This window comes from Cebus imitator, unplaced genomic scaffold (genome assembly GCF_001604975.1).
Source record: "Cebus imitator isolate Cc_AM_T3 unplaced genomic scaffold, Cebus_imitator-1.0 Scaffold23, whole genome shotgun sequence".
NCBI classification, from domain to species: domain Eukaryota; kingdom Metazoa; phylum Chordata; class Mammalia; order Primates; family Cebidae; genus Cebus; species Cebus imitator.
Genome location: NW_016107338.1, coordinates 4,613,475 through 4,626,589, shown reverse-complemented (window position 1 = coordinate 4,626,589; position 13,115 = coordinate 4,613,475). Strand labels below are relative to the sequence as shown.

Below are 13,115 nucleotides of genomic sequence, written 5' to 3'. Positions count from 1 at the left end.
CTCAAGGACCTAGAAATAGAAATTCCATTTGACCCCAGCAATCCCATTACTGGGTATATATCCAAAGGATTACAAATTGTTCTACTATAAGGACACATGCACACGAATGGTCATTGCAGCACAGTTTACAATAGCAAAGACCTGGAACCAACCCAAATGCCCATTGATGATAGGCTGGACAGGGAAAATGTGGCACATATACACAATGGAATATTATGCAGCCGTCAAAAACAATGTATTCGTGTCCTTTGTAGGGACATGGATGAACCTGGAAACCATCATTCTCAGCAAACTGATGCAATAACAGAAAATCAAACACCACATTTTCTCACTCATAGGCGGGTATTGAACAATGAGAACTCATGGACACAGGCAGGGGAGCATCACACACTGGGGTCTGTAGGGGGGAAATAGGGGAGGAACAGTGGGGGGGTGGGAGTTGGGGAGATATAGCATGGGGAGAAATACCAGATATAGGTGATGGGGAGGAGGGCAGCAAATCACACTGCCATGTGTGTACCTATGCAACAATCTTGCATGTTCTTCACATGTACCCTAAAACCTAAAATGAAATTAAAAAAAAAATAAGGCAGCCTTTCAAATCTATAGGGAAGGAGTGGATTATTCAAAAAATGATGTTGAGACAACTGGCTAACCACTGGGAAAAACAATTAAGTTCATTTTTAATCTCACACCTTTTACCCAAACAAATTCCAGATGAAGGAAAAATTTTAATGTGACATGAAGCTGTAAAAATTCTAGAAGGAAACAAAAAAAATTATCTAATCTTCCAGTTGGGAAGGATGTTTTAAACATGAGGGAGCATACAATGAAAGAAAAATTTGAATGTTTGAGCACATAATTTTTAATTATCCTGTTAACCCCTACTACAATAAAAGCTAAAGGGAAACAAAACTGGAAGAATTATTTATAGGATACATAACAAACACAGGGTCAATAAACTTAGTATAAAGACAATTCCGAAAATCAGTTTAAAAAAAAAGGTGAATACATCGATGGGTAAAAGATATGAAAAGGAAATTTTTAAGAAAATAATGATTAATAAGCACATCGAAAATGTTTCCTGTAACCAAGAAAAATGCAAATTGAAATAATCAATTGCCATTCTTACTTTGTCAGACTAGCAAAGATTAACAAAACTACAATGTGCAGTCTTGGCAAAAATGTAGGAAAACAGGTCTTTTCATTCATCATCAGTGACAAACCATTAAATCGTTAGGAAGGCAATTTTTTAAATGAATCAACTGCTTCTATACATTTTTGACCCAGAATTTCAATTTCAGCTTCATCAAAAAGAGATAATTGGGAATGTTTACAAAGGCTTGCCCACAAGGACGTTCATCACAATGTGGCTCATAATAGCAAAATAAACATGGAAAGAACAAAGGGAATGAGATAGAGAAAAGAAAAACACCTAATTATCTAACAATAAGTAATCTGTTATATAAATTATACTTCACCCCTAAATAATTAAACAATGTTGTAGAAGAACAATTACTGATGTGGAGAAAGAGGAATGTTAATAATATAGAATTCTGTGTTAAAAATAAGTTACAAAACAATAGACTGATACTATTTTTGTTTTTTAAACACAAATATTTATATGCAGAGAGACTGGAAAGATATATATCAAAATGTTAACAGCCTTCACCTCTGAATGAGACTACTATTAATTTTTACTTTCTTCTTTCCATCTATCTGTGTTTTCTAAGTTCTCTGCAATCATATGTCCCTGACATAATCAGAAAAGAATCCAGAAAATTGATTTAAAACTTAATTTTTAAATTCTTGCTAATTATTGAGGTCTAGAATGCATCTTAAGTTTAACATCTGGTTAGTTCTTCAGTCACCAGGCTGAGCTCTGCTGGCCAAGAAAATATTTTGGACATCTTCACACAAACTGTATTTACTCTGGCTGCACTTTTTCCTCCTTTAGTATTCAGTGTACTATGCCAAGAAAAGATCCACTTTCTATTGGAGATCTACTTTCAGAGAGATCAGAATGCTAAAAAGGAGACACTGGAGTATGAGCTGAGAAGTGATCCATTTTATGCAATGTCAATTAAAAATGGATGTTTTACTAATGCAATAATGAAAAACATGCTAGACTATCCTGGTGTTGCATGGATACACATGAAGTATGACTATAAACAAAAGAATCAGATTTTAAGAAACTCACTGACATTAGTTTATAGGCCATGTAAAAAATTGGATTGATGATATTAAAGGCACATTTTACTTTTTGATGCATAATTTTATTTTGCAACTTGATCTTCAATCCTATTGACCAGGCATGGCTCTGGTTTACTTTTGCACATTCTCAAAGGATAAAGCTTTGTCCCATTTGAACATATTTCCCCAAACTGAACATCAGTCAGGAAGGTAGTTCCAGGAGTTTCAAAGAGGGGGCTCAACTTTCTAGGGGGAAGAGAGACAACATTCATTCGAATGTAGAAGTTCCAGAGGGTAGTGTTTTCAAAACTCTGCCTAGTTTTCCAGAAACTATACTTCATCTTAGAAAACACCGGGCTCCAGAGCTGCTGTGGGAAACCTAAGAAGATTATTAACATGCATATGGGGAGGAGGACCAAGCGCAGGAGAACATAAGCTTCCCAAACAAAAGCCTACTGTTTCCTTTGTCATGGGTTAGAGTCTTACCATGTATTGGTCAAAGATACTTAACACGCTCTTGATGCATCCCTAGGGATTTGATATCATGTGAAGGTGATGAAATGTCATTTTATGTAACTCAGAATGAAGAGACGTAAAGGGGCGTATAGTCACATGTTCTTCTTCATGGGGATGCACATCAGAATCACCAGGGAGCTTCCTCCAAGTGATAGCAGCTACTGATTGTTGAATACCTACTCTGCACCTGGTGCCATGACAGGTGCCCTCCTGTATTCTCATTTTATCATCACCCGCAGCCCAATGAGGGAGGAGCTATTTCAATCCCCATTTTGCTGATGAACTCAGAGAGAGGAAGTGCCCAAGTCCACCCAGATGGCAGGAAAGGACTTGAACCTGGGCAGTCTGACTCCAAAGACTTTAGACCATTTCTGTACATTGCCTCCAAAACACAGATCCCCGAAGATCCCTGGGTCCACTGACTCCAGATGCCCAGCGGACAGATATGTGCCTGATTCTGAGATCCTGATTTCAACAGATCTCATTTTATGACAGATAATCACAACTCAGAGACTTAACTCCTTGCCCAAGGTCACAGGGCACATTAGTAGAGAGGTCAAGACTTGAACCTAAGATCAAGAGAAAAAGCCCCAGACCAGGGTGGGAAGAACCCCAGGCATTAGAGTGTCAGTGTCTGTAGCTGGCTGTGTGACCACAGGTAAGGCACCTCTCCTCATTCCCTGAGTGGCCCTTTTTCTCGAACTTCAGGAGCATTTTATGTATCTGGTGGTATTTCCCCTTTGGCCCTCTTTCAGACAGAGCTCTGGTTTTTGCTCACTGATTTTTGAAGTAGCTCCTGCAGAGTCTATGTTAGTGCATGTTCCCATCTTTCAGGCCTAGAAAAATACAGATACATTGAAATTTACTGCCATAATCTAGAATGCTTGGGGGAACAAAAGGGAAGTTGCCACCAAGGTAACTAGATGGCAAAGGTTTTCAGTGGGAGTGAAAGAGCTTATTCTGGGGGTAAGTTGACGCAGTCCAAGGTTAGCTGCCACAGCCCCTGATGAACAGTCATTCTTGATGTTTCCTTGGTTCTACATGAAAACTCTCTTCTACATTTCAAACTAAAAGTTTGAAATTAACTCCATGTGAAAATTGTGAGCTCCATCAGGACTCCAGGCAGGCACTGCATTTGTTTTATGCATGGCTGGGAGAGATTTGCTTGTGAACTTCTCTGAAACCTACCTTCATCCCAGCCCTGCTGTCCTGCAGGGGGATGTTGGCATTCCCCTCTATTTCTGCACCCCATGGCTCAGTTTTCATGTAAGGTCACCAGCAAGTGGATGCTGCCCTTCCCTACGCAATACTGCTTCTCTCCCATTTCAGTAGAATCACGGAAGAGAAGATGATTAACTCTGAGACAGGCCATACTCCTGGGAACCCCAGGCAGGCTAATAGTCTGTGTCCCTTCAAATTCATATTCTTTTTTTTTTTAATTGCATTTTAGGTTTTAGGGTACATGTGAAGAACATGCAAGATTGTTGCATAGGTACATACATGGCAGTGTGATTTACTGCGTTCCTCCCCATCACCTATATCTGGCATTTCTCCCCATGCTATATCTCTCCCCAACTCCCCACCCCCCCGCTGTCCCTCCCCATTCCCCCCAACCTCGACACAAACTCACATTCTTTAAATATTTCAACATCCATTGAGAGAAATTGTGTACTGCCAAGGGAAGGAAGAAAGTGCTCCTGGTAGCTGTCTCCCCTGTGCATTTCAGCTCTGGAAGCCAGAATACATCCCACAGCACCTCAGAGGCTCAAGTGTGTGCCCAAGTTCTCCTTCCCACCTCTCTTCTGAGTTTCTGTGTAAATGTGTGTCCTTTAAGAGCAGTCAGTATTTGCCATAACCTGTGGCCATGAGTGTGTGGAAGGATTTAGCCATTTTGGTAGACTTGCCACTCAGTTCCAATTCCAAAGGTAAAATTATTCCAAATTTGTATACAGCAACAAAAGTTCACGTGTCAGGAGACACAAACCTTGTGCATGAATCCTGGATTATCCTCTACCGAGTAAAAACAAAGCTTTGAAAATATTTTTCTTCTTAGCAAGTTATAGCTGTTTTAAGTGCTGCAGTTATTCTGACTTCAGGATTAGAAAATCTTAAAAAGCTGATGCTTTGCCTAGAAGATAATTTGTAAGTTCTATAAATGTCAACAGTCAAGATTTGTTTTGGGTATAGATTTATTCAGAGGAGAAAATACTCTGCAAGAACCCTGAACTCCATTAGCTTCATTTCATTTTTTTGCACTACCTAAAACTACCTATTAACTTCAGATGGAGATAAATGCCAAATGCCACAGAATTATATATAGTGTAATCCCAATTATGTTAAAAATAATATGCATGGGAAAATTCTGAAAGAGTATTCCCCAAAACATTAATTTTATCACTGGAAGTTGGGATTATCAAGGATTTTAATTTTGTATACACTTCTCTGTATTTCCCAGGCTTTTATACTAATATGCATTACTTTGTAATTAATATGCATAACAACACATATGGGCAGATAATAATTTATATCCTAAGAAGTCAGACCAGCTGTGCTGACAAACAGTTCCGAATGCTGGTGTGCCTAGAGCTGTGAGGTCACAAGCTTATGCAGAACTTGGGAGTGTGTAGCCCAACAGACCATCCAGAGATCTGCAGGGCTGCTAGATCCTGGACCCACACTCCTCTAGGAATGGACTCATGGTCCCTCACCTTTTTCTTCCTCTCCTTGAACCTTCTCATTCCTCCCTGACTTCACAACCACTGTTCAGCCTTTCCAAGCAGAAGCCATTTTCTCCACTTTCAAAATACCTCCCTAGAGTTTAATGTCTTCTATCAACAGAAACGTTAAGCTTGTTATTCCACCCGTCTCTGAACACCTGCTAGCCCAGGGCCTGACACATAGTAAGTTCCTTTCTACTCGCAGCAATGGGTCCCATTTTGCTTTGTAATAAGAACCCCCACGTTTGTGAATTATCAATGAGGCAGCCCCAGGTGGGCAATCAGTCACCACCATTCTGTCTGGAGCTCCAGAAAGCTCAGCCCAGATTCTTTGAATTTCACCAACTTGGAGTCCTGCTGAACATAATTTTCTTTCAGATTTTTGCACAATATTTTACAAGTCTAACTTTTTTTAAGTTGGTTATTTTCGGAGGCAGTGAGGAGGTAGAAATATTCAGCCTAACTCTAGCCTGTCTGTTGTCCATCATTTGGAGACACATTCCCAAACCAGCTGATAATTTGGTGCCAAACAGTTATATTTGGCTCTGGAATGTCCTGAAAATGCTCCCTAGACCCAGGGGACATTAAGAGAAACAGCATGGCGAACACATTTTAGTCAGTAACCTCTACTGTTTTTCCCACTACCTAATGCAAATGTCACTATGGGAATGTAAGCTCTACTTCGGGGCTTACATCAGCTTTGGAGGGTTTCAACACACCCTCCCCCTGCCTCCATAAGACTAGGGATTATTTTTCTCTTCCTTTTTGCCAGAAATAAATATTTATATCAAGAAAATATTGCCAAGACTGGAAAAGTATTTGAATTATTTAATCCACCCTTATAAAAGGATTTTTCTGATTGGTGTTTGAATTGGCTAATGAATTTCAACCCTGGTTTTATCCCAAATCCATTAGACAGTCACCAAACTGCAGGAAGAATTCTGAGAACTTTCTTCTTCACTAGTCTGAAAAGGATTACAATGTCCCAAGGTCTAAACCTGTACTGTAAATATACACTTATCAGTGCATGGTTCCAGAGCATGGCTTCATTCTAGTTGGCATGATCAGAGCCTCTCAAAAGACACCTGAACCTTTTCGTCGAGTTCTTCATCCCTAGCCCCTTCTCCTAGAGAGCAAGCTCCTGCTGGTATCCAGCCTTGGGCATTGAAGATCTTGGCCACATGCCTCCAGAGTGGCCAATATGAAGAGCCTCAGCTCCTGGTGTGCTTCCAGCTACATTATAGGACTAGCTGGGTTTACCTTGGGCAAGTTATTTCAACAAAACTTGGGTTTGAATTTTGCCTCTGACACTTATAAGTGGTACAGCACTAACTCAATTAACTAACCCTTCTGATTCTGAGTTTCTCAAACTGTAAATAATATCTCTCAGGGTTGTGGAAGCATCAAATGAGATCATGAGTATATGATGTCAGAAAAAAATCAACATGCATGAATGTGTGTGTTTGTATAGATAGGTATATGTGTATGTGTGTATCTATACATACACACAAATTCATTAAATCTTTTCATTTCCCTATTAATTCCTGATGCCCACAAGGATGTTAATTTGGTAGAATGATATAATTAAGCAATCAGGCATATTGAAAATTTTAATGTTTAATACCTCTGATTTAAAACCATACATCCATGTAGCATATTTTAAAGGTGTGGAGGCCCATGTAGTAAAGATGCATATTTACTGAATGCTTAAGTACTAAGTATCATGCTTTGTACTTGAATGCAATATTATTTACTCCCCACACAACATCATCACCACTGTTTATAGATGGAGAAAATGTGTCCCTAGTCACACACTAGTAAGAGAAAGGTCTGGATTTGACTCTGTGTGATCTGAAATCTCCTCTGCCCCTCTCTGTACCCTCAGTACACAGCTTAAGGAATACCTAGCTCTCAAGTCTGGGGTGTTTGGCACTCTGAGGTAATGACACTCATTGGTCCCCAAATCCTGATAAATCCCCCAATCCTAAGCAAGCTTGTCAGACTCCTACAGACAGATGCCTTGGGTAAACCTATATCATGGGTACACACAGAATTCTAAAATATCTTTAGTCATAGACAAAGGAAATTTATATTTCAAGATTATCTAAAAATTACATTTGGCTAGGCCCAGTGGTTCACACCTGTAATCCCAGCATTTTGGGAAGCTGAGGCAGGCAGATAGCTTGAGCCCAGGAGTTCCAGACCTGGGCAATATAGGAGACCTTGTCTCTATAAAAAAAAATTTTTTTAATTAGCAAAGTATGGCACTGCACTCTTGTGATGCAGTGACTAAGGTTGGGGGTGGGGCAGGGACAAGGTGGGAGGATCACGTGAGCCCAGGAGGTTGAGGCTACAGTGAGCCATGATCGCACCACTGTACCGCAGCCTAAGCAACAGAGAGCCTATCCCAAAAGAAAATAACAAAAACTTAAAAATTTTCATTGAATGTCTGATTTCAAACTCCCACCCCTCCCTAATTTTCTCCCCAATTGCAAACAAAAGCCAAGTGGGCCAGTCCGAGCTCCTGGCTTCCATTTCTCCTGCCCACCCGGTGCTAGTGAGCAGTGGAATGGCCACCTAGCGGGCGGACCAGCAGAGGCCTCAGCTGTCCCAGGAGTGGATCACGGCCCCACATATGTCACAACACCACTGGCTTTGGCAGATGTGGCAGCAAGGCTGGCATGGCCCCAGCGCCAAACGTGGCATGGCTGAGGTGCAGCAAGGAAGGCATTGTGCCCTGCTTCCCAAATGGAGTTCCAGGAAGGGGTCAGATGACCTGAGTTATGGAAACCAAATGGTCCTCCTTTGTTTAGAGAGAGAGAGAAAAAGTCACTCATTTTTGTGGTGAAGTGAAAACAGGCTCCAAACCAAATAATCCTCTCGGAGCAGAAAATGCCAGCTCCACACAGCAGGCCCGCAGCCTGGGAGGCTGATACACTCGGATGGTGGAAGGTCTTCCACAGCCTCAGCAAAGCCTTCGCAGGCCTCCCACTGAGGTTCCCCGTTTTGCTCCAGAAATATTTGGTCTCCCAAGCAGAAAAGGAAAAGGAAAGGAGGGGGAAAATGAGAAATGTCTGCCTGGCCTGGGCCACACTCCTCCTCTCACTCCTGTGCAGTTGAGATGGAGGGAGGAGAGAGGAGTTGTCCCGAGGCAGCCGGAAGTGAGGCCGGACGCTAACCCAGGAGCAGGGCAGGCCAGCCTGGAGTCTCCCTGGCTGTGGCGCTGCAGTGTGCTGCTCCGGACGCTCTCCTGGGCGTGACCCAGCTCTTCCTGCAGAAGGCAGCTGGAGTCACAAGGCCTCCTGTGGCCGCTCTGTGGCTGCCCCGTGGCTCTGTGGGCTGGCTCTGTGGGCAGGGATCTGTACTCCCAGGTACTGCTAGTGCATGTGCAACAGGATAAGCCATGGTCACGAGGAAATAAACATAGGTTTGAGTCAGCCACGCCTGTCCTGGTTCAGTTTATTCTCTAATACAAGCCTTTCCTGGAATGGAGAATCCTTTAGTGAGGAAAGAGTAATGTAGAGTTCATTTCTAGCCTTGGCTTTGCCTCTGTCCTGCTGTCAACCTTAGTTCACTCATCTCTCTCAGCCTCCATTTTGCATCTGGAATATGAGCCTAAGGATTCCTGCTCTGCCTTAACTCACGAGGTTGTCATTAGAAACAAAGCCCAGCTTCTATCAAGGCGGATGCTTATAGCCTATTAGATAACCATGCAGACTCTGCAACCAGACTGCCTGGGTGCAGATCCAAGGCCCCATGGGTAACCTTGGGCAAGTCACTTAATCTCTCTATGTCCATTCCTCACCTTTAAAATGAAAGGAATAATACTCCTTTCTGATAGCTCTGCTTGAAGTTTAAATTTGACTAAGTGACATACAGGAAGTGCTTAGAGCCTGCTGCATGCAACATGCCCCGGCAAGTGTGGCTGTCATTGTAGATACTCCTTGACTTAAGATGGGTTTACATCCTGATAAATCCATCATAAGTTGAAAATATCATAAGTCAAAAATGCAGTTAATACGCCTAACCTCCCAAACATCATCACTTAGCCTCGCCTATGTTAAACATGTTCGGAACATGGACATTAGCCTATGGTTGGGCAAAATCATCTAATGCAAAGCCTATTTTATAATAAAGTGTTGACTATCTCATGTCATTTATTTAATATTGTACTGAAAGTGAAAAACAATGTCGGTATGGGTACTCACCATTAGTGTACACAACTGAAAGCAACTTCATAAAGTTGCAATATTTAAGTCGAACCATTGTTAAGTCGGGGACTGCCTGTATTATCATCACAGACAGGCTATCTTGAAAATAATAATATTCAGTTCAGACACTGCATGATCCTACACTGTCATCATAAACTTTGTAATTTTACTCAACACAGTGTGACCATTCCTGCAACATCTCGTAATCTGCCAACAGCTGATTCTAAGTATGGGGGTAACCTCCAGTAGTTCCCTGTTGTGTTTAGGAAAAATCTCCAAAGCTTCACCATGACCTATGTGGCTGTGGTCATCTGGCCCTGCTGCCTTTTTTAGCCTCATTTTGAGCCATTGTCTGTCTCACTTAGATTCAACAGCCTCATTGGTCCTCTTTTAGCTTTCAAAAGTTCTGGGGTCCTTCCTGCCCCAGGATCTTTGCAGTGCCTCCCTCTCTCCCACTCTACCCCCTCACCCAACCTCAGGTTTCTGCTTAAATGGTCTTTCCTCTGTCAGACGCAGTGGCTCACACCTGTAATCCCAACACTTTGGGAGGCAGAGGCTGGTGGATCACCTGAGGTCGGAAGTTCAAGACCAACCTGGCCAACATGGAGAAACCCCATCTCTACTAAAAATACAAAATTAGCCGGGCATGGTGGTACATGCTTGTAATCCCAGCTACTTGGGAGGCTGAGGCAGGAGAATCACTTGAACCCAGGAGGCAGAGGTTGCAGTGAGCAGAGATTATGCCATTGCACTCCAGCTTGGGCAACAAGAGCGAAACTCCATCTCAAAAATTTTTTTAAAAGTCTTTCCTCAAGGAAGCATTTCCTAACCTCCCAGATAATGACCAGCTCCCCTCCTTCTTCTCTGTGTGTTTATCACAATTATAATTACATAATAATTTCTGTAATTACTAGCATGTTGGCCCCTTGGACAAGGTACTCTATCTGTTTTGTTCATTGCAAGCCCTAGCACATTGCTTGGCACATGGTACACACTCAAAGAATTAATTTTTTTAATAATGTTAAATAACTGTCTCTCCTGCAGCTCCTATAAAATCCATGAAAGCAGAGACTGTGTTTCTCTTCTCAAAGCCTACATCTCTAGTATATAGTAGGTCTTCAATAAATATTTATTGGATGAATGAATAAACAAATGACCTGGAATAACCTCCCTAACTTTTCACCACTTGAAGATTTTCCTGTACATCTTCTTCCTCCTCTTGCCAGTGGGGTCATAGTGCTTAGCACTCACATGTGTCCTCTAACTCCCATCCCAGGCAGCTTCCTAATCTTCACTCAGGCAAGAGTTTAATGTCAGCTATATTCTGCAGTCACTTGTAGATACAAGAGACATCAATGTCACAACAAAAGCAGGATACTATGCTGTAATAATATATGTATTATTTTGTGTCCTCTAGTTATAGGAATTTGTAATCACAACCTGATTAATGACACAAATCTTATGCATCTTCATTTCACCTATAGGCCCTACCACAGCCTCTTTGTACAGCTCGTGTACCCGATAAAAGCTGAGGCTCGAAGGAATGACTTATATATTTTCTATAATGGAATGACTTTTATATACTTTGTTTAATAATTTCTCAGCCCTGCCTCTGGCCCCAGAAATGGATACAGTGAAGTTCTTAAAGAGCTTGAATTTAAGCCACTTGAATTTTTTCCTGGTCATCTATTAAAATGAGCAGAACTTCCCCACCCGAAAAGTCCCCCACTCTGATCCACCGTTCACAGCTACGTCTGCTAAGACCTCCAAAATCATCACTTCAGTTTTACTCAAAAACCCATCAGAGGGTTTTCTATAACTTAGAGAACTTTATCTAAATCCCTCAGGCTAACTCAGAGAACTTGGACCAAACTTTCTATATTATCTGTTCAAATCCTTCTTATATCCTACCTTGTGACATACATTTATATGCCCTGTCTTTCCTCATGCCATTTCTTCCACCAAGAATGTCTCTTCCCCATCTCTGCACAAAAGTACAGCTCATTTTTTGTGCTTTGCTATGACCTGACTATGACACTCATGTAAAGGAAGCTCCCTGTCTTATGAAATCCAATGACATTTTGGTGAAGTCATTTGTCAGTAAACTTTTTCCACAAATATGGCTTCTCTCTCAAACTAGCCTTAAACATGGAGCTCCTGAGGACCAGTCTAATATTTTGTTTCCCCTCAGTGATTTCTGCTCTGTCTAGGAGTTCACTCATTATTTTCTCACCAGCTGACTCAACTGCACATACCACAATTCAGGCAGGAGCACTTGAATTCACTGCTAATGGGTTTTACAGCTCAAGAGTTTTTAAGCTCAAGAAGATTGATTTTTGTTTTTCTGGTATTTCCCTGGACTTGGTTGATGTTCTCTAGAAGTCACTGAACTTGAAATTATAAACTTGCCTCCCTCTTCTTAATCCAGTGATTTCCTTTTTGCAGATGAGAAGCCCTTTGCTGTGGAAGATACTCATTTACTATGTCCAGCACCTATCTTAAAAGAAGTTGGCATGTAAGTTTTCACCAGCAACTGAACCTTCCAGCCAGGGAGGAGAGAGGAGGCAGAGGGGGACAGGGGAAAGGAAAGTATCTAGAGAAAGTGGAGCCTTTCTCTAGTTTCTCCAGCTAATTATGGAGCCAGTGTTTACAGTGAGCCATACACCAGGATAAGTGTTTTACAAAGTATCTCACTTCTTTCTCCCGGGTTCTCCATGAACCAGGTATTCCCACTATCCCAATTTTACAGATGTAGAGACTGTGGCTGCAAGACTTTAAAAACTTGCCTAAGGTCACACAGCAGTGAGTAGAAGAGTCTGGGCTCAATCTGAGGTCTGTCTGGCTTAATCACACCTACACTTCTAGAAAGTTCTCACACACTTGACCTCGCTCCGTCATCACCATTGCTCTGCTAGATGATTGTTATCTCCTCCTTAGAGAAGGAGAGGCTCAAAAAGGCCAAGCGGGGCCATGGCTGGTTCATGACAAACCAAGACCCCAGATTCGTGCCTTCTGACATCCCACACAGTGCTCCTTCCTCAATGCTGCACAGCATCAGATGTTCACCCAGACCGGAAAACGTTCCCTGAACTAATTTATGGGGGAAAATCTCATGGTGGTGCAATTATAATAAGCACTAATGAGATGAGATCAAAACCATCAACAGAAGAAAGCAAATGAACACCCTGAGCAAGAAAAGAGATATGTGGGAAATGAGGCAATGCTGGTGCAGAGAACCACAAATAATAATAATAATAATAACCTCTCCAAAATTGTGCCTATAACAGGCTAGGCACAGAATAGAGGGTTTAAAGGGAAACTGTTAAAGCTGTTCACCTGAATTTTGCCTTTAGTCGTGTGTTCATATTGTAAGACCTCCAACTCTGGGTGCACAGCATCAACCTGTAATGCCACTGATTTCACAAATTAGCTCAGTGTCCATGCTGCAAAATGCAACAAAACATAAGGTCAATTTCCA

General features: G+C 41.8%; 1 protein-coding gene across 3 annotated transcripts in view; it reads left to right on the top strand.

Annotated features, from left to right (window-relative positions):
• ANTXR1 (ANTXR cell adhesion molecule 1) overlaps positions 1-13,115 on the top strand; it is a 270,413-nt gene that overhangs the window by 132,431 nt on the left and 124,867 nt on the right. For all 3 annotated transcript variants that reach the window (XM_017522085.2, XM_017522087.2, XM_037736156.1), the window contains exon 11: positions 12,083-12,152. In XM_017522085.2, coding sequence (XP_017377574.1) covers positions 12,083-12,152 — 70 coding nt within the window. The remainder of the gene's footprint in view (positions 1-12,082; positions 12,153-13,115) is intronic.